Genomic DNA, 27,888 nt, shown 5'->3' on the forward strand with positions numbered 1-27,888 from the left:
CCTGTGTGGACAGCTGCCTTCGCTTCGGCATGGGCTACTCTTTTCACTTTGCAGTGGATGTCGTTTTGCCAAGTGATGAAAGCTTGCCAAGTGATGAAAGCTTGCCGCTTGTTGTCAATTGATTGCTGGATCTCAGTGTCGTTCTCATCAAACCAGTCTTGATGTGTCCACTTTTCGAGACCAAGGATATTTTTGCAGGATTTCATTATGGCAGTCCAAAGTGTGCTCCAGTGTGTTTCCGTATCCTCTGGGTACTGTTTGAGCAACGCTCCGCTAAAGGCCTCTTGCAGCTGTTGTTGGTATGTGGTGTCACTCAACAGCTTGATGTTAATTCTTGGCCGGCACCGTCTTTTCTGCATCCGTCTTTTCCGCATTAAGCAGATGGACATAATAGGGCGGATGAGGCAGTGGTCGATCCAGCAGTTGTCTGCAATGGTCATTTCTCTGGTGTTTAGGACGTCGCGACGGTCTTTAGAGCGGACAATGACGTAGTCAATGAGATGCCACAGTTTGGAGCGAGGGTGCATCCATGATGTTATGAACTTCGTTTTCTGACGGAAAAGTGTGTTAGTGATGACCAGGTTGTGCTCCGAGCACTTAGTTAGCAGTAGTGTGCCTTTAAAGTTTGTATTTCCGACCGCTTCTCTCCCCAGCGTACCCCTCCATAGGTGGTGGTTTTGTCCCACTCTAGCGTTGAAGTCTCCAAGCAGGATTAACTTGTCCTCCTTGGGGACTTCAGATAGAACTTTGTCCAGGTAAGCATACGACTTAGACTTAGACAAATTTTATTGATCCAAAAGGGAAATTGTTCAATAAAAGGCCTCTTTAACTTCATCCTGTGCATCAAGGGTTGGTGCATAGGCACTAACGACCGTGGCCATATGACTGCTAGCAGACATACGGCGTAAGGTCATCAGGCCCTTGTAGATGCCCACAGGGAGTTCATGGAGGTGGTTGATGAGGCAGTTCTTAATAGCAAAAACCACACCGTGGATTCTTGGCTCATTTGCAGGCTTTCCTTTCCAAAAGAAAGTGTATCCGCTTTTTTCTTCCTTCAGCTGCCCTTCATCGGCCAGTCGGGTCTCGGAGACTGCTGTGATGTCGATCTGGAACTTCCTTAGCTCTCTGGAGATGATGGCAGTTCGCCTTTCAGGTCGATCGCTGGCTTGGTTGTCCGTGAGGGTTCGCACGTTCCAGGCTCCAATGTGTAGTTTGTGTTTTCTTTGTTTCTGACCGCGTGGTGGTGATCCCTCTTCATGCGGTATTCCAGACAGGATGTTCCGAGGCAGCCTATTTTTAGGGTACCTTTTCTAACCCCCTCCCCTACTGGGATGAGCAAAGTGGATCCTGAATAGGGCTGCTCAGTCATGAGTGCAGCTGCCGAGAAGCTCTTCTGCCTCATTCCATGAGCTTAACGACTGAATCTAACACGCACCGCCTGTGTGCCACGTTGTGGCTAGGGACTGCCAGACTTCACTGTCCTGCCCCGCTAGCACCAAACCCCATTGTCCCCCACCCTCCCGTGCGTTGGTAAGGTTGGCGGGGTTGGGGGTGCGGGGGTGTAAAATATATTCAGGAAGAGTCCTGGGTGCAAAGGATCCTGGGTATTTTTGGTGTTGCGTTTATGTTGTGTTACTGTGAGGATGATCTCCCAAAATGTGTTTGTCATTCTTGTTTGGTGTGGCTTCACAGTGTGGCGCATATTAGCAAGAGTGTTAAAATTGTTTATATCACAACCCTCAGTGTACTCTGTGTCAACCAGTGTGCCTTTCAATCTTGTACGTGTTTCTGCGGAAACCGCACACAACATGTTGCTGGACTGGCAAACAGTTTGTACATGTTGTTGAAGGTGTCAAAGGCAATGGCTTCATAGCACGCCCTTATTCTCGTTATCTGGATAAGCACCAGTAAACAATCGCGAGAATGTGTGCGGCTACCATTGTTTTCTATACTCTGTGAAACAGGTCAAATCAGATCTATGAGTGGTAAAGGCTGCCGACCCCCGATATGTAACAACGGTCGGGTGGCGGGCGGTTGCGGTATTGATATAATGTTGGTTCGAGTGAATGGCGGGTGGGTGACGACTTTAGTAATGCGGTTGCGGATGATATAATTACCTATCCGAGCATCTCTAATACACACACACATATGTATATTAATGTCACACATTTATTTACACACATACATATATATAAATATATATATATATATATATATATATATATATATATATATATATACATATATATATATATATATATATGTATATATATATATATACATATATATATATATATATATATATATATATATATTTTATATATATATATATGTATACACACATATATATATATATATACAGATATATACACATGTTATATACACAAACTGGGAAATTGTGTTAAATGTAAATATAAACGGAATACAATGATTTGCAAATCATTTTCCACCCATATTCAATTGAATACACCACAAAGACAAGATATTTGATGTTCAAACTCATAAGCATTATTTTTTGTTTGCAAATAATAACTTAGAATTTCATGGCTGCAACACGTGGCAAAGTAGTTGGGAAAGGGCATGTTCACCACTGTGTTACATCACCTTTTCTTTTAACAACACTCAAACGTTTGGGAACTGAAGAAACTAATTGTTTTAGCTGTGAAAGTGGAATTCTTTCCCATTCTTGTTTTATGTAGAGGCTTCAGTCGTTCAATAGTCCGGGGTCTCTGCTGTCATATTTTACGCTTTATAATGCAACACACATGTTCGATGGGAGACAAGTTTGGACTGCAGGCGGGCCAGAAAAGTACCTAACACGTGCTAAATGTGGCTTGGCATTGTCTTGCTGAAATATGCAGGGGCGTCCATGAAAAAGATGGCGCTTAGATGGCAGCATATGTTGTTCCAAAACCTTTAAGTACCTTTCAGCATTAATGGTGCCTTCACAGATGTGAAAGTTACCCATGCCTTGGGCACTAATGCACTCCCATACCATCACAGATGTTGGCTTTTGAACTTTGCGTCGATAACAGTCTGGATGGTTTGCTTCCTCTTTGGTCCGGATGACACAATGTTGAATATTTCCAAAAACAATTTGAAATGTGGACTCGTCAGACCACAGAACACTTTTCCACATTGCATCAGTCCATCTTAGATGATCTCGGCACAGAGAAGCTGGCGGCGTTTCTGGATGTTGTTGATAAATGGCTTTTGCTTTGCATAGTAGAGCTTTAACTTGCACTTACAGATGTAGCAACCAACTGTATTTAGTGACAGCAGTTTTCTGAAGTTTTCCTCAGCCCATGTGGTGATATCCTTTAGAGATTGAGGTCGGTTTTTGATACAGTGCCGTCTGAGGGATCGAAGGTCACGGTCATTCAATGTTGGTTTCCGGCTATGCCGCTTACCTGGAGTGATTTCTCTAGATTCTCTGAACCTTTTGATGGACCGTAGATGTTGAAATCTCTAAATTTCTTGCAAATGCACTTTGAGAAACGTTGTTCTTAAACTGTTTGACTATTTGCTCACGCAGTTGTGGACAAAGGGGTGTACCTCGCCCCATTATTTCTTGTGAAAGAATGAGCATTTTTTTGGGAAGCTGTTTTTATACCCAATCATATACCTGTTCCCAATTAGCCTGCACACCTGTGGGATGTTCAAAATAAGTGTTTGATGAGCATTCCTCAACTTTATTAGTATTTATTGCCACCTTTCCCAACTTCTTTGGCCCATGTGGCTGGCATCATATTCTAAAGTTAATGATTATTTGCAAAAAAAAATGTTTATCAGTTTGAACATCAAATATGTTGTCTTTGTAGCATATTCAACTGAATATGGGTTGAAAATAATTTGCAAATCATATACAAACAGGGTTTGTATATATACATAAACACAATAATTGACACACATACATATATATATATATATATATATATATATATATATATATATACATATATATATATATATATATATATATATATATACACACACACATGGGGGTGGGTGCATTGTATTTATAATTACTAAATTATATAACTTCCCCATTGGGTTGTTCTAATACCCATATTTTGGTACCGATAACAAATTGTATTTCGATCCTTTTCTAAATAAAGGGGACCAAAAAAGAAAATTGCAATCAAAGAACAATTATGTCAATAAATAAGATGTCGAACAATCTAGACAACTTGTTTTTTAGTAGTAAGTAAACAAACAAAGGCTCCTACATAAGTTGATGTATGCAGTACAATATTGTTTCATTTTTCATTCCATTATTTTGTCAACATTATGAAGGACAAGGGGTAGAAAATGAAATATTAATCTACTTGTTCATTTACTGTTAATATCTGCTTACTTTCTGTTTCAACGTGTTCAATCTGCACTTCTGTTCAAATGTAATAATCACTTATTCTTCTGTTGTTTGATACTTTACATACGTTTTGTGTGATACCACAAATTTGGGGATCGATTCGATACCAAGTAGTTACAGGATCATACATTGGTCATAATCTAAGTCCTCATGTGTTTCCTCAGTTTATAAACATTAATGAATTTTAAAAGAACAAAAAAAAATATTTTGTGATGTATCGATGTAATCATTGCAACGAGGAACATTAGTGTAGACCCACCCTTGTGTTTACATTGAGGAGCGCAAGCTAGCTGTTAGCGGTTAGCTATTGTATCCTCCTACTGTGTGTCGTGAAGCTTGTTTAGCTATTCCTCGTTCTTGTTGTAAGAAACTTACTTTTTGTGTCGCCGTGGAGGCGAAGATTAGTGATTTAGAAGTAGCTAAAACACTGCCGCTCGCTAAGTGTTAAAGCAATTCTTGTAGAACAACGTTTCAGTGTTTATAGCTTCACCTTTATCGTTACGTTTTTAAGCCCAAATGTCTCCGTTGTACTTTGTGCGTGTGCGTTGCCTAACATGAGCCAGTCTGCTCGTAAAACTAACAACGTCACAACGGTGTGCCGCCATAAATTTAAAATAAAAAAATGGTATAGTTATTTTTGAGAGACACTATAGTACCATTTATAATTCATTAGGGCGGCATAGCTCGGTTGCTAGAGCGGCCGTGCCAGCAACTTGAGGGTTGCAGGTTCGATTCCCGCTTCCGCCATCCTAGTCACTGCCGTTGTGTCCTTGGGCAAGACACTTCACTCACCTGCTGCCAGTGCCACCCACACTGGTTTAAATGTAACTTAGATATTGGGCTTCACTATGTAAAGCGCTTTGAGTCACTAGAGAAAAGCGCTATATAAATATGATTCACTAATAATGCGGTACTTTCATAGTAGCGGTATACCGTACAACCCTAGTGCGACGTCATATCTTTTCCCATCTCGAAACACACACAATAAACACCAGGCTTCCAATACGCTCAACTGTCACTCCTCATAAAGCTCTAAGATTGCTACTTTTTGATTGTTACACTTGGCTTGTTTTTCTAAAGATATATAAAAAAAAAACAGCAATACCTCACCCTTACAGCTCATGAAATTACTTGTAAAATGCTTTTATTTACCTTGGCTGACACGGCTACACACTATCTCAATTTCTTCTTATCTACATGAAATGTAGATAAGAAGCTCCCCCCACCCCAGCGGATGATGGCGTGGAACACCGCAGAGGCCACCACAGTGGATATGTTTCTTTTACTTTTTATTCATAGCTGTATGTAGAAGTGTCTGGTTGTATCTGCTGCTTTAATGTCTTTAATGTCCTCTGTGTTCTTTGATGTTTGATGTTTCCCTCTTACACACATGTAAGAGGGATGTGTACTATGGCTATGAGTTGTTTTTTTTCCCTTGGCCTCAGTCTGCACCCCCTCTCCAGGGCCCAGGCTAAGACAGATTTTTTTATTTTATTTTAATCTTCTATTTTTTTCTCCCATTCCCCCCTTGTTTACCTGTATGTCATCTTTTTTGTAATGGGCGCCGGAAGCCGGCAGACCCGTCAGCGATCCTGTTCTGTCTCCCTGTAATGTTTGTCTGATCTTGAATGGGATTGTGCTGAAAATTTTAATTTTTCTGAAGGAACTCTCCTGACGGAATAAATAAAGTACTATCCATCTATCTATCTATCTGAAATGTCAAAGGCTGAAAGAGGACTGGCGTGTGAAAGGAATGGAGGGATAAAAGACAGTTCTGTTCTTATACTCGCAGCATGAATACATTAGACTGCAGAATCGGGACAGAATAGAAATGATGTTTCTCTGCGACGACAGAAAGACAACACTCACTCTTGGCCTTTTCGTTCTTGCGCGACGGCCTCCAGCGGATACAGGACTTGTGCTCGTCCAGAAAGAAGAAGCGCACCAGTCCCTTGGAGCTGCCGCGCAGCTTCACCATCTGGGTACCCATCTGCATGGAGCTCATACATTTCTCCACTGGAGACACAACAAAACACACAGAAGAGAACAGAGGTTGGAACTTGGATATTAAAAAAAACTAACAAAAACTGCTTAAACAGAAAGTACACACACCATGTTTCTTTCAAGTACAACAATTAGACAATAAAATTTGTCGCCGACAATCATATCTGTCGGCAATAGTCGTGACCTCACCTCTTGTGTTTTTTCCAGGCGGAATTGGCTCACTGGCAAAAATATGACCAGTGATAACGTGTAAAGTGTGAGGATATTTCCTCTTAATTTTGTTAAAAACATGAATACCTTGCTGTTGCGGGTCCCAAACTCTGGAATGATCTCCCTCTCCAAGTGAGACAGGCCCCTTCTTTGGCTATTTTTAAAACCCTTCTTAAAACCCATTTTTATTCACTGGTTTTTAACCCAGCATGAGACTTTAAACTGTTTTTAACTTTTTCAACTGTTTTTAACTTTTTAACTGCTTTTTATCTAATAAAATTGTTCTTAGGGTAATTTGTATTTGCTATTTCAATGTGTTTTTTACTTTTGTTTTAAATGTTATTTTTTTAATCTGTCCTTTGCCTGTATTTCTATGTGGCGTACAACCCTTTGTTCTTCGACTCTGGTTATTTTTAAAGGGCTTTATAAATAAAGTTGGCATGGTATGGTATGCTCATTTTGCAAAGAGGATCTTGTTTTGATGGCAGTACATCTGTGATACACCATCATTTAAAGCGGAGAAATGATGTTAGACGTTTGGAAGGAGGATGCAACTTCAGTAATTGTGTTAGCTTCTACCTTGCTAGCTCGTTAATATGAGTCTGACTAAGTTGTGTGAAACAAAACTTTAACTGTAATTATGGTTAAAATCAGCCAGCTAAACTTTGTCTACATCAATTCAAGTATGTTTTAAAGCAAAGTCCATTTCTGGCAGTACATCTGTGATACACCAGCAATTAAAGCGGAGACATGATGTAGGACATCTGGAGAGATGATGCAGATACAACCTCAGTAATAGTGTTAGCTTCTACCTTGCAAGCTTTCTCACAAGAGTGAGACCAAGTTGTGTGGAAAAAAACGTTAACCATCATTTTAGCCAAAGTCAGCCCAGCTAAACATTGTCTACAATTCAAGTACTTTTTAAAGCAGAGTCAATTTACAATGCAGTAAAAAAAAAGGCACAATAATATGCACGCACGCACACAGTCACACACACACACACACAGTCACACACACACACACACACACACACACACACACACACACACACACACACACACACGCACACACACAGAGAGAGAGACAGACAGGAACCTATGCGGAGGTTTCATAAAATTAAACCTATGAATCTATAAAATAGCCAACATTTTAATAATGGATTAAATATATAATTCTACATATTGAGTCTATAAGAGTGCTAAAACTGCCAAAAGTCAATCAATACTCAATATATCAGTGTTCAGCTTTTTCAAACATCAGACAATTGGTTTCTTTTTGAGGAAGTTAGATGTGCTGCTATTTTAACTGTTTGTTTTTTTTTTTAAATACATAAGCAAGGTTAATTGTTTGTTTTTTTTCAATCAATCAATCAGTGTTTATTTATATAGCCCCAAATCACAAATGTCTCAAAGGACTGCACAAATCATTACGACTACAACATCCTCGGAAGAACCCACAAAAGGGCAAGGAAAACTCACACCCAGTGGGCAGGGAGAATTCACATCCAGTGGGACGCCAGTGACAATGCTGACTATGAGAAACCTTGGAGAGGACCTCAGATGTGGGCAACCCCCCCCCCCCCCCCTCTAGGGGACCGAAAGCAATGGATGTCGAGCGGGTCTAACATGATACTGTGAAAGTTCAATCCATAGTGGCTCCAACACAGCCGCGAGAGTTTTTTTTTTTTTTTTTTAGCACTTAGCCTTTCATTTATTTTAAATGGACAACATTTTAATAGTCATTTAAATTTTTGTAACAGTTGAATGAGGAGCACAGTTACATTATGAATTAGTCATCTTTGTTGTTAGAAAGCACACGCCTAAAATAACTTAAGCTGCATTTAGAAGTCGATTGAAAAATTAGTCATTAAATGTGTGTACGCTTTATTATCCGACTAGTCAACTAGTTGTTAAGATATTATCAAAATAGTCGTTCATTGCAGCCCTAATGTTATGCAAACCAAACATATTCATTAATTTAATAATTGTAATAATAATGGATTAGATTTATATCACACTTTTCTATTGTTAGATACTCAAAGCGCTCACAGAGAAGTGGGAACCCATCATTCATTCACACCTGGTGGTGGTAAGCTACATCTGTAGCCACAGCTGCCCTGGAGTAAACTGACGGAAGCGTGGCTTCCAGTTTGCACCTACGGCCCCTCCGACCACCACCTATCATTCATTAATCATTCATTCACCAGTGTGAGCAGCACCGGGGGCAAGGGTGAAGTGTCCTGCCCAAGGACACAACGGCAGCGATTTGGATGTCAATAGGAGGGAAGCGAACCTGCAACCCTCAGGTTTCTGGAACGGCCGCTCTACCCACTACGCCATGCCGATTTATGTCTGAAGCAGCTTGATTGGCTCATTTGATCACTGAGTCCATCAATCAAACGGAACACATATAGCTACTAGTGGTGTCTTAAAAATTAACTAGTTGACTATCAACCTTGCAGTGTAATTGTCATACATCAAAAAAATATATATATACCTATCCAAGTCATGATTCGTATTTATTATGATTCTTCATGGATGTGATCGGGGAAATACACAATCACCTAAAACCTGACCCCCCCCCCACTCCACACCAAACTTTCCAATCTCTGCTGCTTTTATTTGTTTAACCGAGTGTTTTAGCCTTTTTGGGGTGGTAAACCTCGCAGATGACATCGGTTTATTTGTGGGGACCTCCATTGGCTGCTCTCTTGCTGGCATACTTGAACAGGGTCTCCCCAAGATTGAAAACATATCTGTGGGTGTGGTCAACATGAATTCATCATAAAATTTCCATCATCTGCGATGATGCATATATTTTCTATAAAAAGGTGCAAAAAAATGAGTTAAAAACAAATCTGTGTCATAGATGTAATCAATAAATACTTTTGTTTTGCTGTATTTTTCAATTGTGGCTGCTTATTGTACAATGTACTTTGTTCTTCAAGTTTTGAGAGACTTCTCCAATCTTTTTAGTGGCTTTTTCCTCATTTAAAACAACTAGTGTTGTTGGAGTATTGAGAGACTCTTGACAGCTGTGGCTTCGTGTCCACGACTTTTGTCTCCTTGAAAACCTTCACTGTCCTCTTGATATATTTTTTTTTTGCATTTTTTTCAAAATGGCTTTCCGCGGGTATATCTCCGATTTATTCAAGTAGGTCCACGTACACACACACGCACGCACGCACACACACACACGCACGCACGCACACACACACACACACACACACACACATATAAATATATATATATATATATATATATATATATATATATATATATATATATATATATACACACACACACATATATATACAGATATACATAGATACATACGTATATACGAATATGTATGTATTCGGATAAAAGTATATGTATATATATATATATATATCTATATATATATATATAAATACTGTGTATATATATGTATATATACATATATATACACACACACATATTTATATTTATATTTATGTATATATATATGTAAATTATTGTGTGTATGTATATATACAAACCCCATTTCCATATGAGTTGGGAAATTCTGTTAGATGTAAATATAAACGGAATACAATTATTTGCAAATAATTTTTAACCCATTTTCAGTTGAATATGCTACAAAGACTACATATTTGATCTTCAAACTGATAAACATTTTTTTTTTTTGCAAATAATCATTAACTTTAGAATTTGATGCCAGCAACATGTGACAAATAGGTTGGGAAAAGTGGCAGTAAATACTGATAAAGTTGAGGAATGCTCATCAAACACTTATATGGAACATCCCACAGGTGTGCAGGCTTATTGGGAACAGCTGGGTGCCATGATTGGGTATAAACACAGCTTCCAAAAAAAAATGCTCAGTCTTTCACAAGAAACGATGGGGGAAGGTACACCCCTTTGTCCAAAACTGCATGAGCAAATAGTCAAAAATTTTAATAACAACGTTTCTCAAAGTGCAAATGCAAGAAATTTAGGGATTTCAACATCCACGGTCCAGAATGTCATCAAAAGGTTCAGAGAAACTGGAGAAATCACATTGAATGGCCGTGACCTATGATCTCTCATTTGGCACTGTATCAAAAACCGACATCAATCTCCAAATAATATCACCACATGGGCTCAGGAACACTTCAGAAAACCACTGTCACTAAATTACAGTTAGTCGCTAGATCTGTAGGTGCAAGTTAAAGCTCAACTATGCAAAGCGAAAGCCATTTATCAACAACATCCTGAAACGCCGGCAGCTTCTCTAGGCCGGAGATCATCTAAGAGGGACTGACACAAAGTGGAAAAGTGTTCTGTGGTCTGACGAGTCCACATTTCAAATTGTTTTTGGAAACTGTGGACGTCGTGTCCTCCGGAACAAAGACGAAAAGAACCATCCGGATTGTGCTAGGCGCAAAATTCAAAAGCCAGTATCTGTGATGGTATGGGGTGCATTAGTGCCGAAGGCATGGGTAACTTACACATCTGTGAAGGCACCATTAAAACTGAAAGGTACATACAGGTTTTGGAACAACATATGCTGCCATCTAAGCGCCGTCTTTTTCATTGACGCCATTGCTTATTTCAGCAAGACAATGCCAAGCCAAATTCAGCACGTGTTACAACACCGTGGGTTCGTAAAAAAAGAGTGCGGGTACTTTCCTGGCCCGCCTGCAGTCCAGACCTGTCTCCAATCGAAAATGTGTGGCGCATTATGAAGCGTAAAATACGACAGCGGAGACCCCGTACTCTTGAACGACTGAAGCTCTACATAAAACAATATATCTATATATATATATATATATAAGAATTTCACAACCAAATCGCAATTCTTCATTATTTTTTCTTTTTTATTACCGTATTTTTAAAATTATGAATTGATTTAGAATCGGGATAAATGAGAATTGTGATTTGCTCATGGAAACGGGGTTATATATATATATATATATATATATATATATATATATATATATATATATATATATATATATATATATATATATATATATATACATATTTATATATATATATATATGTATATATATATATATATATATATATATATATATATATATATATATATATATATATATATATATATACACACACACACACACACACACACACACAGGACTGTCTCAGAAAATTTGAATATTGTGATAGAGTCCTTTATTTTCTGTAATGCAACTAAAAACCTGAAAATGTCATACATTCTGGATTCATTACACATCAACTGAAATATTGCAAGCCTTTTATTATTTTAATATTGCTGATTATGGCATACAACTTAAGAAAGCTCAAAAATCCTATCCCAAAAAATTGGAATATTTCCTCAGACCAAGTAAAAAAAAAAGATTTATAACAGCAGAACAAAATCAAACATTTGAAAATGTCAATTAATGCACTCAGTACTTGGTTGGGAATCCTTTTGCACGGATTACTGCATCAATACGGCGTGGCATGGAGGCAATCGGCCTGTGGCATTGCTGAGGTGTTATGGATGCCCATGATGCTTCAATAGCGGCCTTTAGCTCATTTGCATTATTGAGCCTGGTGTCTTTCAGCTTCTTCTTCACAATAACCCACAAATTCTCTATGAAGTTCAGGTCAGGGGAGTTGGCAGGCCAATGGAGGACAATAATGCCATTGTCAGTACACCAGTTACTGGTGGTTTTGGCACTGTGGACAGGTGCCAGATCATGCCGGAAAATGAAATCATATATATATATATATATATATATATATATATATATATATATATATATATATAAATTAAAAAATATATATATATAAATATATATATACATATATATATATTATAAATATATATATATATATATATATATATATATACACACATATATACATATATATAATCATATGCATAGACATATACATAATATATATATATATATATAATCATATGCATACACATATACATAATATATATATATATATATATATATATATATATATATATATATATATATATATATATATATATATATATATATACATATACATATATATATATATACACACACACGTGTGTTTATATATACACACACAGGTATATTTTTAGATCAATTTATATATATATATACATACTGTATATATATACATATATAATCATATGCATACACATATACATATACATTATTAATATACATATATATATATATATATAATATATACACATATACATCCATCCATTTCTACCGCTTATTCCCTATTTGGGGTCGCGGGGGGCGCTGGAGCCTATCTCAGCTACAATCGGGCGGAAGGCGGTTTACACCCTGGACAAGTCACCACTTAATCGCAGGGCCAACACAGATAGATAGACAACATTCACACTCACATTCACACACTAGGGCCAAATTAATGTTGCCAATCAACCTATCCCCAGGTGCATGTCTTTGGAGGTGGGAGGAAGCCGCGGTACCCGGAGGGAACCCACGCATTCACGGGGAGAACATGCAAACTCCACACAGAAAGTCCCGAGCCCGGGATTGAACCCTGACTACTCAGGACCTTCGTATTGTGACGCACTAACCCCTCTGTCACCGTGAAGCCCACACATACATACATAAATACATACATTATATATATATATATATATATATGTATATATATATATATATATATGTATATATATATGTATATATATATATATATATATATATATATATATATATATATATATATATATATATATATATATATATATATATATACACCTATACATTTCCATTCTTCAATATTTACTGTTACAAACGGTCTTCTGAGGGCAGCCATAACTGCAATGTGTACACCCCACATGTACATTATGTTCATAAAAGTACTTGAATCATTTCTACGTTTGTTTTTACAATGTTTTTCTTTTTAAGGGAAGTTACATGTTAAAAATTTGCTGTTTTGGTGGGTCAAGTACTGACTAATTTGTTTCGTAGTAGGATCTTTTTTTACATTTGAGTAAGCATTCTCTGAGCTGCCACCTTGCCGTGGTAGAGGAATATGCGTGTCCCAATGATCCTAGGAGCTATGGCTTTCATGCCCCCTGGTAGGGTCTCCCAAAACAAACAGGTCCTAGGTGAGGGATCAGACAAAGAGCAGCTCGAAGACTTCTAAGGAATTTCAACATAATGGACTCAGATTTCACTCGCCCGGACGCGGGTCACCGGGGTCCTCCTCTGGAGCCAGGCCCGGAAATGGGGCACGATGGCGAGCGCCTGTTGGCCGGGCCTATCCCCATGGGGCCCGGCCAGGCACAGCCCGAAGAGGCAACGTGGGTCATCCCTCCAATGGGCTCACCACTCATAGGAGGGGCCATAGAGGTCGGGTGCGTTGTGAGCTGGGTGTCAGCCGAAGGCAGGGCACTTGGCGGTCCCATCCTCAGCTACATAAGGTAGCTCTTGGGACGTGGGGAGTGTTCTGAGAGTATGGGGTATCGGACTGTCTTATTGTGGCGGTCCGCTCCCTGTACGATCAGTGTCAGAGCTTGGTCCGCATTGCCGGCAGTAAGTCAGACTTGTTTCCAGTGTCTGTTGGACTCGGCCAAGGCTGTCGTTTGTCACCGGTTCTGTTCATAACTTTTATGGACATAATTTTTAGGGCGCAGTCAAGGCGTTGAGGGGTTCCGGTTTGGTGGCCGCGGGATTAGGTCTCTGCTTTTTGCAGATGATGTGGTCCTGATGGGTTCATCTGGCCGGGATCTTCAGCTCTCACTGGATCGGTTCGCAGCCAAATGTGAAGCGACCGGAATGAGAATCAGCACCTCCAAGACTGAGTCCATGGTTCTCGCCCGGAAAAAGGTGGAGTGCCATCCCCGGGTTGGGGAGGAGACCCTGCCCCAAGTGGAGGAGTTCAAGTAACTAGGAGTCTTCTTCAAAAGTGGGGGAAGAGTGGATCGTGAGATCGACAGGCGGATCGGTGCGGCGTCTTCAGTAATGCGGACGTTGTTCCGATCCGTTGTGGTGAAAAAGGAGCTGAGCCGGAAGGCAAAGCTCTCAATTTACCGGTCGATCTACGTTCCCATCCTCACCTATCCTTTCGGTCATGACCCAAAGCTCATGACCGAAAGGATAAGATCACGGGTACAAGCGGCCGAAATGAGTTTCCTCCGGCGGGTGGCGGGGCTCTCCCTTAGAGATAGGGTGAGAAGCTCTGCCATCCGGGAGGAGCTCAAAGTAAAGCCGCTGCTCCTCCACATCGAGAGGAGTTTTTTTTATAAGAACATCCCAATTACCGAGGTACCTGTATGCCTTGTTTGGGGCAGTTAGTAATTTGTTTTGTGATTAATTTAATTGGTAGTTGGTGTTTTTTTTTTCTTTCCCCAAGTTGACAACAGTCTGGCTATTAAGGCCCTCACTCTAATCTTGTTGGTTTTTAACATCAGTCAGCAGTACTGACCTGGCACAAGCACACAGCCTTTTTGAGAGAATGAACAGGAAACTACCCCAGTGCCCGGAGCTCATTCACCGCAGGGTGCCAAGCGAGTCAGCATGCAGCCTCCATAACTCACACGTACAGTGTGCCAGCACATTGACTTGTACCAAAAACACACACACGCACACACACACACACACACACACACACGCACACACACACACACGCACACACGCACACACGCACACGGTGCGGTCAAATATAAAACTAATGATGATTAAGTGTGACTAAAGATCAGCTGTTCTGGTTATTTGACGGTGGATACTGATAACTAGTACTGTTAATTCTCTCGTTACTAATGCTGTTCTTATAGAAAACTCATTATTACGAACATTGATCGTGATAAACACAATCAATATCAATATAAAATGTGTTCGATAAAATAGTCAACATATGTTTGTTATTTTTTGGTCGGAAGAAACCAGAAATTATGAAGCAAGATTCGATACATGAAGTCACTCGCACTTTAGGAACCCGGCTAACAGTAAACAGGAAGTATCACGGAGCAACGGGAAAGACACATTAACAGCCAATCACATAACATTATCCACAACCTAGTTTGGTTGTGCATTCTTTCTGTCTCGCTGTGGATTCTCTGCATTGAGGGAAAAGCCAAACCGTGACATCTTGAGGTATAGAATCACTAACAGAAACTTTTCTTTAGTTTTGAGGGTTTTAATGCAGACGGTGCAGCAACGTCCTGACACTTCTAATGTGTTGGTTTAATGAGCACCTTCACAAACAAATCTGTGTTGCTTGTACACTACTGCCATTTAGTGTCTCAAATCTGCAACTACCATAAAATCTACTAAATGATTTTACTGCCGGGCTTCACGGTGGGAGAGGGGTTAGTGCGTCTGCCTCACAATACGAAGGTCCTGCAGTCCTGGGATCAAATCCAGGCTCGGGATCTTTCTGTGTGGAGTTTGCATGTTCTCCCCGTGAATGCGTGGGTTCCCTCCGGGTACTCCGGCTTCCTCCCACCTACAAAGACATGCACCTGGGGATAGGTTGATTGGCAACACTAAATTGGCCCTAGTGTGTGAATGTGAATGTGAGTGTGAATGTTGTCTGTCTATCTGTGTTGGCCCTGTGATGAGGTGGCGACTTGTCCAGGGTGTACCCCGCCTTCCGCCCGATTGTAGCTGAGATAGGCGCCAGCGCCCACTGCGACCCCAAAAGGGAACAAGCGGTAGAAAATGGATGGATGGATGGATTTTACTACCTCATTCTACCTGGATACCAGACACCCTCTCCATTGACAAATAGCACACATGCCATGTTGTAATGGGTTTTACGGTATTTATTGGCAGGCCTAAATAAGTTAGAAAAAGTATCAATACTTATCGGAGATCAATTAAAAAAATGTATTATCGTGACATAGTTCTTAGCCATGTTGGCCAGCCCTAGCCCACGCTCCGAGTGCTGCGGACAGAGGCTTGTCGAGCGGATGCCATCGTTGCAGTAGCGAAAACAAACAAAACTGAATTTGGAAGGCTAAAAAATGGATTTCTTAGTCCAAAAATAAGCGAGCAGAAGAGACGTACTGTACAAGGGAGGATGATAAATAAAAAAAAAACAATAAAAAAAGGGCATATATCGATATCCTCAAAACGTCAAGCATTGGCGTCCAAAACTGGTTGATCCCTAGTATTAATATTTTACGCAGAATGTTAAATGTGGGCAATGTAAGCGTGTGGCATATATATCTTGTCAAAATGTTAATTGTACTGATCCAAACCTGTACGTACAACTGACTGATCAGCCATGAACCTTGCTCCCACAATAATGGTCTCCCAAGTGTAATGTTGAGGGTTTAGTTCCTGCCTTGAGTTTGCAATTCCATCTCACACAAGCAGTTTGACTCTCAAACAGGCCAGAATAAAAATAGTGGTGTTTCAAGAACCAATTAAAGGTGCATATGTAATAGTGTAGCCAGAAATGGTAATGCAATCACAGTCAAAATTCTGTAGTCCCCTCTCTCTCTTCTTGACTGAAGTTGCCATATACACAGCGAATCCAGCTCGATGGACTGGGCTACTCCAAACTTCCACTGCCTCTTACTAGAGGTTGAGGTAGTGGGACCATGATAGCTGAATAGACAAGTGTTTTGTCAATAACAAATTCCTAACCTACACATTTTACACAGAATAAGGCTATTTTCAGGAAAAAGTATGCCATGCTTGCGTACAATATCACAACAAATAGCAATCATATGATTATTGTCAGTACTATCAGAAAACATAGACTAAAACGAACTACAACCAACGCTAGCAATGGTTGTACTGGTGAAAATGAGTAGAACATGCTTAGAAGCCTAATGTATGCCCAAAACTAAAGATGAGACATTTTACCAAGGTATGCCTGCAGGCTACACAAATGAGGAATTATTTTATAATGCGATTTGGCTGTCTCCATACGTTTCACATTGCCATCATAGACAGCCGTGCTAAAGTTGGAACCCATTTCCTCAGCAGTAGCCAGACGAAGAAGATGGTGCGTAACTGACAACCTGGATGAGACACCCTCACAGACTTTCTAATTGGTCCAACAGTAGAGGGCGGAATATCGAAATAAACACAATAACAAGATTTCTGGACTGTTAATCTAATTTTGAAATCCCCGCTGAAGTACCATTATCAACTAAAGAGGTTTTCAAAAAGAACATGATTTGTTTATGCCTTTTGACATATCAGGGACTTTTAATGATGACTTGGTATATGGCACCTTTAACAGATTGCATAAGGCTAAACCAATACAAGCTCCAGTATTCTGGTAGCAAGACCGATAAAAAAGTGTTCAAAGTGCAAAAGTCCATAAATCTATCCATTGTCTACCGCTTGTCCCTTTTTGGGGTCGCAGGGGGCGCTGGAGCCTATCTCAGCTGCCTTTGGGCGGAAGGCGGGGTATACCCTGGACAAGTCGCTATCTCAGCACAGGGCCAACACAGATAGACAAACAACCATTACACTCACATTCACACACTAAGGCCAATTTTGTGTTGCCGATCAACCTATCCCCTGGAGCATGTTTTTGGCGGTGGGAGAAAGCCGGAGTACCCGGAAAGTCGATGCAAAGAAAATCAGTTATTGGTTTCAAAGTACTGCTGAAAATGATGCGACAGGATCGTAACCAACTACATCATAATGATTACAGTGGAGGCTCTGTCATGCGAGGAAATACAACATTGATTTCCCTCTGTGTTGTGGCTGCTGGCTGACTGTACCACCCCATGTTCAGAGGCTGTAACACAGCTAAGAATGTTCACTCCTTCAACGAAAGAGAGAGAGAGAGAGCGAGAGAGAGTGGGCAGTAATCCATGAAATGATCCACTGTCAATTTGGTTGATAAGAATATGGAGGCACAGCCTACTTGAGTCAGGAAACATTTCTTAAAACCCCCCTGCTGGCACTAATGTGCACGTCTAAACCCATCCCTGTAAACATTACATGCCAACCAACGCTCATCGCAGCCTTGACACCAATAGTGCACAGGCGGCGAGAACTACCATCACGATAACTGTCAGCCTCCCACTGTGCGTTGGCTTTACTGGCATTTAAAAGGAAACCAAAAGGATTCTGGAGACTAAGCAACAATAAGCTGATTAGCAAACAGCCGGCAGTGATGAGCCAGTTCCCAACGTTGCATGTGACAACGTGTCCATGCACTAAATTAGTCTGATTTGTCAAATAATTTGGATCTAAAGAAGCCTCCGACAACCCATAGAAACACCTTCAACTAATTATGATTTACAAACCCCATTTCCATATGAGTTGGGAAATTGTGTTAGATGTAAATATAAACGGAATACAATGATTTGCAAATCCTTTTCAACCCATATTCAATTGAATGAATATGCTACAAAGACAACATATTTGATGTTTAAACTGATAAACATTTTTTTTTGCAAATAATCATTAACTTTAGAATATGATGCCAGCAGCACGTGACAAAGAAGTTGGGAAAGGTGGCAATAAATACTGATAAAGTTGAGGAATGCTCATCAAACACTTATTTGAAACATCCCACAGGTGTGCAGGCTAATTGGGAACAAGTGGGTGCCATGATTGGGTATAAAAATAGCTTCCCAAAAAATGCTCAGCCTTTCACAAGAAAGGATGGGGCGAGGTACACCCCTTTGTCCACAACTGTGTGAGCAAATAGTCAAACAGTTTGAGAACAACGTGTCTCAAAAAGCAATTGCAAGAAATTTAGGGATTTCAACATCTATGGTCCATAATATCATCAAAAGGTTCAGAGAATCTGGAGAAATCACCCCACGTAAGCGGCATGGCCGGAAACCAACATTGAATGACCGTGACCTTCAATACCTCAGACGGCACTGTATCAAAAACCGACATCAATCTCTAAAGGATTTCCCCACATGGGCTCAGAAACACTTCAGAAAACCACTGTCACTAAATACAGTTAGTCGCTACATCTGTAAGTACAAGTTAAAACTCAACCATGCAAAGCGAAAGCCATTTATCAACAACATCCAGAAACGCCGCCGGCTTCTCTGGGCCCGAGATCATCTAAGATGGACTGACGCAAAGTGGAAAAGTGTTCTGTGGTCTGACGAGTCCACATTTCAAATTGGTTTTGGAAACTGTGGACGTTGTGTCCTCCGGAACAAAGAGGAAAATAACCATCTGGATTGTGCTAGGCGCAACATTCAAATGAATATGGGTTGAAAAGGATTTGCAAATCATTGCAGCATTTGGTGAGCAAACTGGCCTCCCTTGGATTCAGTACCCTCCTATGCAACTGGCTGCTTGTCTTCCTCACAGACAGACCCCAGTCTGTTAGAGTGGGCAACAACACCTCCAGTGCACTCCCTGAGCACCGGCTCCCCCCAGGGCTGCGTCCTGAGTCCGCTGCTGTTCACATTGATGACCCATGACTGCTGCGCCAGGTCCACTACTAGCCACATTGTGAAGTATGCGGACGAGACGACAGTAGTGGGCCTCATCCGTGACAATAATGACATGGACTACAGGGAGGAGGTAAAACATCTGGTTTCATCGACAAGACCAAGGAGATCGTCGTTGACTTCAGGAAGCACCAGTCCAGCCACGCTCCACTCTTCATCAACGGCACAGGGGTGGAGATGGTAAGCAGCATCAAGTTCCTGGGGGTGCAGATCACTGACAATATAACCTGGTCCCTACCTGGTTTGTAAAAAGAGCTCAGCAGCGCATGCACTTTTTGCGTCGGATGAAAAGAGCACAGCTCTCTCCCCCCATTCTCACCACATTCTACAGAGGCACTATAGAGAGCCTGCTGACCAACAGCATCTCTGTCTGGACTGGAGCCTGCAATGCCTCAGACTGGAAGTCTCTCCAGAGAGTGGTGAGAACGGCGGAAAATATTATCAGGACTCCTCTTCCTCCTATCCAGGAGATCGCAAAAAGCTGCTGCCTGACCAGGGCTCAGAAAATCTGCAAAGACTCTTCCCACACCCACCGAGGACTGTTTTCACTGCTGGACTATAGGAAGAAGTTCCGCAGCCTCCGAAGCAGAACCTCCAGGTTCTGTAACAGCTTCTTCCTTCAGGCCGTAAGACTCTTGAACGCATTTTAATTAAAAAATTCTCCCCTCTACTCCCCCCAAAATGGATTACCTCGCTGGAATAAAAGGACAATATAACATGCATCCATAAACCTGCATATGCCAAAAGTGCAATATCTTTATCTGTACAGGTATCTATTTATTTATATCTGCACCTTATTGCTTTTTTTATCCTGCACTACCAAGAGCTAATGCAACAAAAAGTTCAATTTTGAATGACAATAAAAAGGAAGTCAAAGTCTAATATTTACATCTAACACAATTTCCCAACACATATGAAAACGGGGTTTGTACTTTTTAATCAAGTTTACCATGTTATTTTTTTAAAAATGTTTCTATTTTAGGGAATCCAACAGTTCATTAGGGTGTCCATATGTGAACTTGGCACCAGGACACCGTAGGCCGCAGTTCCATGATCGACTTTGTAGTTGTGTCATCGGATTTGCAGTCTCATGTTTTGGAGTCTCGGGAGAAGAGGGGAGGGGGTAGGGGGGGAATCTTTCTACCGATCACCACATGGTGGAGAGTTGGCTGCGATGGTGGGGGAGGATGCCCGACAGACCTGGTAGGCCCAAATGCATTTTGAGAGTCTGCTGGGAACGCCTAGCAGAGTCTCCTGTCAGACAGAATTTAAATTCCTGCCTCCAGTATAACTTTGAACATGTCACGAGGGAGGCACTGGACATTGAGTCCGAGTGGACAATGTTCCGTACCTCTATTGTCGAGGCGGCTGATTGGAGCTGAGTCCGCAAGGTGGTTGGTGCCTGTCCTGGCAGTACTCCCAGAACCCGCTGGTGGACACCAGCGGTAAGGGATGGCGTCAAGCTAAAGAAAGAGTTCTATCGGGATCTTTTGGCTTATAGGACTCCGGAGACTGCAGACAGGTACCGAGGCAAAAACACGGACATGGGAGGAGTCCAGGGAAGCCATGGAAAACGACTTCCAGACGGCTTCGAAGCGATTCTGGACCACCATCTGCCGCCTCAGGAAGGGGAAGCAGTGCAATGTCAACACCGTGTATGGTGGGGATGGTGTTCTGCTGACCTCGACTGTGGATGTTGTGGATCAGTGGAGGGAATACGTCAAAGACCTCCTCAATCCTACCAACACGTCTTTCTATGAGGAAACAGTGCCTGGGGAATCTGTGGTGGGCTCTCCTATTTCTGGGGCTGAGGTCGCCCAGGTAGTTAAAAAGCTCCACGGTGGCAAGGCCCCGGAGGGGGATGACAACCGGCCGGAGTTCTTTAAGGCTCTGGATGCTGTGGGACTGTCTTGGTTGACAACACTCTGCAACATCGTGTGGACATCTTGGGCAGTACCTGTGGATTGGCAGACCGGTAGTGGCTCCTCTCTTTAAGAAGGGGAACCGGAGGGTGTGTTCCAACTATCGTGGGATCACACTCCTCAGCATTCCTGGTAAGGTCTATTCAGGTATACTGGAGAGGAGGCTACGCCGAATAGTCAAACCTCGGATTCAGGAGGAACATTGTGGTTTTCGTCCTGGTCGTGGAACTGTGGACCAGCTTTATACTCTCGGCAGGGTCCTTGAGGGTGCATGGGAGTTTGCCCAACCAGTCTACATGTGATTTGTGGACTTGGAGAAGGCATTCAGCCGTGTATCCCGGGAAGTCCTGTGGGGAGTGCGCTCAAAGATTATAGGGTATCGTACTGCCTGATTGTGGCGGTCCGCTCCCTGTATGATCAGTGTCAGAGCTTGGTCCGCATTGTCGGTAGTAAGTTGGAACCGTTTCCAGTGAGGGTTGGACTCCACCAAGGCTGCTCTTTGTCAACGATTCTGTTCATAACTTTTATGGACAGAATTTCTAGGCGCAGTCAGAGCGTTGAGGGTATCTGGTTTGGTGGCTGCAGGATTAGGTGTCTGCTTTTTGCAGATGATGAGGTACTGATGGCTTCATCTAGCCAAGATCTTCAGCTCTCACTGGATAGGTTCGCAGCCAAGTGTGAAGCGACTGGGATGGGAATCAGCACCTCCAAGTCCAAGTCCGTGGTTCTCGCCCGGAAAAGGGTGGAGTCCCATCTCCGGGTTGGGGAGGAGATCTTGCCCCAAGTGGAGGAGTACAAGCAGTGGACCCCAACCACCGGGCCGCAGAATAATTTTTTATACATTTTTATTTTTATCTATTTTTTTTATTAAATCAACATAAAAAACACAAGATACACTTACAATTAGTGCACCAACCCAAAAAAACTCCCTTTTTCATGACACACAAAAAAAAAAAGAGCCCCCCCAGCCCGGCGGCGGGACAAATTATCAAGCGTTGACCGGTCCGCAGCTTCAAAAAGGTTGGGGACCACTGAGTTCAAGTACCTCGGAGTATTGTTTACGAGTGAGGGAAGAGTGGATCATGAGATCCACAGGCGGATCGGTGTGGCGTCTTCAGTGATGTTGCCACTGTATCGATCCTTTGTAGTGAAGGAGCTGAGCCGCAAGGCAAAGCTGTCAATTTACCGGTCGATCTACGTTCCCATCCTCACCTATGGTCATTAACTTTGGGTTATGACCGGAAAGACATGATCACGGGTACAAGCGGCCGAAATTAGCTTCCTTCGCCGTGTGGCGGGGCTCTCCCTTAGAGATAGGGTGAGAAGGTCTGTCATCCGGGGGGGGGGCTCAAAGTAAAGCCGCTGCTCTTTCACATCGAGAGGAGCTGAGATGAGGTGTTTCAGGCATCTGGTCAGAATGCCACCCGAACGCCTCCCTAGGGAGGTGTTTCGGGCACGTCCGAACGGTAGGAGGCCTTGGGGAAGACCTAGGACACGTTGGGAAGACTATCTCTCCCGGCAGGCCTAGGAACGCCTCGGGATCCCCCTGGAGGAGCTGGACAAAGTGGCTGGAGAGAGGGAAGTCAGGGCTTCCCTCCTTAGGCTGCTTACCCCGCGACTCGACGTCGGATAAGCGGAAGAAGATGGATGGATGGATGGAATCAAACAGGCATTAGGGCTGCCGTTCCTTTCATCCCGCTGTATTGGATTTACAGTATGTTTCATGAGCACGTTACAACATTTTAGCCAGGGCTTATTTGTCCATCCCTAGTTGGGCAATTACACACAGTACAGTTAAAAACAGTCACAAACAATAAAACAGGGCAGAAAACACAATACATGACACAATTAGATCACAGACGGTTCCATGTCTGACCTCTCGTTAAGAAGTATTTGAGTTTGTGTTTGAAAAGAACCTGGTTTGTTTCTCTTTTCTGCTCTGCAGCTAAATCGTTCCATTCTGTGATGCCTTGTACCATGAAAGCGGACTGACCAGAAGTTGGTTTGCGTCTCAGGACTCTACGGTTTCCACTCTGAGAGAACTATACAGTCACTGAGACCCTGAGGATTCAAGACATGGTGTCCTCATCACGTTGTGATGTGTTACTACGTTACTGTAACTTTTTTTGACTTTGTCGATTCTAAGTGTTGGTTGCCATAATAATAAATGCTGAGAAGAATAACCACAATACATGATGTCCCAATACATGCATGTACTCGTACAGGAACTACCGTAGTGTGTCTGTGTCCAGCTCATCAAACCATGCTGAGCTGTGGCACTCACACAATCCACCTAGTATGAGTGCACCCAGCGGTCTATAGAAAAAGTTAGGGAAATAGTGCTACAAAGTAATTTAATACATTGAGGAAATTAATTTTCCTCAGAGTATTTCCCTTTTAATTTAGATGGTTAATAGAGTTTAAAGACTTAGTGGCATGCATAGACAAATTAGTAGTTTAATAGTCTCTTGACCATCTCTTTTGTCAGGACTTGGACTATGGGATAGTTTGTTATTCCAACGCAAATGATAGTTGGAACGAGCGAGACGTGAATGTGAGTACGTTTATTTATATACTAACAAAAAGGTAAACAAAGGAAGCAAAACAAAAGGCACGCACAAGGGCGGAGAACCAACTTGACTAGAGAACAAAAACTAGCACTGTGGCATGATTAGCAAAAACAAACAAAACTCAACAACTGAGAAATAACAAAAATTAAAAACTCACGTGGCATGAGCGGGAGGGAAACTATGCATGGCATGGCATGAAAGGAGTTGAGGGATAAAGTCGCCAGGACGACTTCCTGGCAACTTCTGGTTTAAATAATAGCTATGGTGATTACAAACAGGTGTGAGACATGAAGACAGGGGCGTGACATGAAGACAAGGTGGAACCTAATGAGTAGCTACGGAAATAAGATAAACAAGGAATTGCAGGAACAAGAACTGAATGTCCAAAAAACCATACCAAACATGACCAAAACAAAACATGAACCCCATGGGCGTGACATCTTTGGGAAGACCTACATAAAAAGAAATTACCTATATCCACGCATTAGTTCTAATGTAGGTCACAGCTGCCAAAGCTACCGAAAGACTTAACATCAGAAAACAGACAAAAGGTAACTTGCTGAGGCCAAGGCCAGGTAAGTCTGGGTTGTCTCTGTGATGGGATGATCCCATGTGTGACTGCGCGCTTGCCAAAGTCCCAGTGTGAGCCAAACGGGCCGGGTTAAGTTGCTCTACTGTCTACTAAACCAGGGCACCAGGTTAAGTCCCAGGGATTGCAACCGAGCCATATGGCGCGGACCCAATGCATGCAAACACACGCAGGTGACTTTGTGGACAAGATAGTAATTTGCTGACAATAAGGCAGCAGGACAAATGAAGTAGGCAACATAAGTTCAAAGGAATCAAACCAAATTAGACACGATGAAAAGATAAAGGTTAACTTTCCTCATGACCAGTACAATAAAAGTGTACCTAAAACCTGCATGTCCTCTGCATCCTTTTGAGTAGTCAGACGGAACGGCAAGCAACTAGATTTTTCAAATCCTCACAGTCTTACCCGTGTGCTGATATTTGAAATCAGATCACGACAGATTTCTGAACCCTAACAACCAATGAGCCCTTTCAATTCATGTTAGCATTTAAACTAGCAAGCAGTTAGCACACTTGCTTGCTTCTTTAGTAAATGAGCAGTATGTGTGTTCCATCCATTTTCTACCGCTTATTCCCTTTTGGGGTCGCCTATCTCAGCTACAATCGGGCGGAAGGCGGGGTACAGCCTGGACAAGTCGCCACCTCATCGCAGGGCCAACACAGATAGACAGACAACATTCACACTCACATTCACATTCACACACTAGGGCCAATTTAGTGTTGCCAATCAACCTATCCCCAGGTTCTTTGGAGGTGGCAAGAAGCCGGAGTACCCGGCAGTCACGGGGAGAACATGCAAACTCCACACAGAAAGATCCCGAACCTGGATTTGAACCCAGGACTGCAGGACCTTCGTATTGTGAGGCGGACGCACTAACCCCTCTGCCACCGTGAAGCGCCAGTATGTGTTCTTGATGGCAAATTTAACTTCAAAATACACCCAAACGGTACTTAATATTGTAAGTAAGTATATTAAGTGAAGTGAAGTGAATTATATTTATATAGCGCTTTTCTCAAGCGACTCAAAGCGCTTTACATAGTGACACCCAATATCTAAGTTACATTTAAATCAGTGTGGGTGGCACTGGGAGCAGGTGGGTAAAGTGTCTTGCCCAAGGACACAACGGCAGTAACTAGGATGGCACAAGCGGGAATCGAACCTGCAACCCTCAAGTTGCTGGCACGGCCACTCTACCAACCGAGCTATGCCGCCAAACAAAACATTTAAAAAATATGACATGCTGATAATGTGCATTTGTGTCAAAATATTGGGGTATTTTTAAAAAACATATTTACATTATTCAAGCAAGTAATGTACTGTGCTTGATCGCGATTACGGCAATCAAAATGTGATTATCTATAAGCCCTTGACAGCGCTAATTATATTTCAGATAATGAATCTAAAATTGTGTTGAACCTAGGATCAAATCGGACATAATGTTGTAAGATTTCTCTTTTTTTTAAGCACCGTTTGAGCACCAGCACTTTTTTTTTTTTTTAAACATTACAATACCCATCCGTACACCTCATTTAGCTGGCGTATGTATTGACCTGATCACTGACCATATAACAACCCCCACATTCAGGTAACCACCCGCAGTTAATGTGAAGGAAGCATGTGCGGTCAAAATAAATGAGAGTTTTTTTCGTGATTAATTGCATGAATTGAGTCATTGCAACCTCTGACACACATGCTTCTTCAGCTGTGAAATTGATGTGTTCGTTACTTTTGATGTGTCAGGTGGACTGCAATGAATCGGGCCATTTGTATCCCCTTCTACTGTATTATAATTTAATATTTGTGGCATACTGGATAATATTAAAGTCTATAATGAATGCAATTTCATGCATTTAGAAAGAGAAAACAGGGTATTTCATTAACATTATTTCCAGGCGTTCGTGGGCCACGTAAATTAGATGTGGCGGGCCAGATCTTGCACTTGCGCCGCGAGTTTGCTACCTTATCAGGTCTGTAGTGCATTCTTCACTCACCCTTCAAGTGAAGGATGAGGCAAAAACTAACCCAGACCCATCTGTGACACAAAGCTAACATGGATGTTTTAGTCACCCGACTATCTTACCCATGTAGCCAAGTCTCCACTTTGAGAAGGCCATAATGCTGCTGCCTATCCAGAAGAAGTCCTCCACCACGCGGGATGGACAGCTTTGTGTCTGGCTTTTACGTGTTGCCATCTTCTTCTCCTCTTTCTCCTGGCCTTTGTCTTTGAAGCCTTCTGCAGAGAAGGCTCCTTTGGCCGGGAGTCCAGGCATATCGGCGGTAGCCACGACAGCTGAACACATCAGGGCCGAAGACACCGGGCCGATGGACAAAAAGTTGCTCTTCTTGTGAACGCTCATTGTAAACACCTCAGATCCGCAGTCGACTTGATATTATTCTCTCATTCGTCCGCCGTTTTGAAGGAGGCTTTTATCTGAGTTGCTCAGTCACCAAAAGTTGGCTCCCATCTTCAATGTAAATTCCAAAGAGGAAAAACGAAAGTCTAAAGAAAAACTTCCTCTTCCTTTCACGGGCTGCATGGAATCAACAGTTGGTCAATAATCCGGTAATGTTATTGTTGCTTATTGTACTGCTACCGCCTCAATATTCCTCCATCGCAAAGACCCACAGGAAAAAAACAAACAAAGGCAGCAGTTTGTTTTCCGATCTGCAATTTATCTCCATTCCGGATCATCGTTTCTTTGTCCGCCATCCATCAGCGCGGAGAGCAGAAAACGCCAAGGGCTTCTGAAAGGGCGACAGTGTTAAGCAGGTAGACGAGACGCGGAACTGGGGACTGGGACTGTGCTGTGTGGCTGGAAATTCTAAATCCCCTTGGAGCCGTAATCCCGG

The 27,888-nt window shown here is 42.0% G+C and overlaps 1 protein-coding gene across 8 annotated transcripts in view; it reads right to left on the reverse strand.

Annotated features, from left to right (window-relative positions):
* Positions 1–27,888, reverse strand: part of plch2a (phospholipase C, eta 2a) — a 181,352-nt gene that overhangs the window by 111,194 nt on the left and 42,270 nt on the right. For 5 of the 8 annotated variants that reach the window (XM_061903123.1, XM_061903122.1, XM_061903128.1 and 2 more), the window contains exons 1-2: positions 27,119–27,816; positions 6,242–6,388 (exon numbers count right to left, since the gene is read on the reverse strand). In XM_061903123.1, the coding sequence (XP_061759107.1) occupies positions 6,242–6,388; positions 27,119–27,395 (424 nt within the window). In that variant the 5' untranslated portion in view covers positions 27,396–27,816. Of the gene's footprint in view, positions 1–6,241; positions 6,389–27,118; positions 27,817–27,888 lie in introns of those variants that run through there. The other 3 variants (XM_061903126.1, XM_061903124.1, XM_061903127.1) reach the window with 2 other exon arrangements.

The sequence above is a fragment of the Nerophis ophidion genome, linkage group LG06, assembly GCF_033978795.1.
Source record: "Nerophis ophidion isolate RoL-2023_Sa linkage group LG06, RoL_Noph_v1.0, whole genome shotgun sequence".
Classification (NCBI taxonomy): domain Eukaryota; kingdom Metazoa; phylum Chordata; class Actinopteri; order Syngnathiformes; family Syngnathidae; genus Nerophis; species Nerophis ophidion.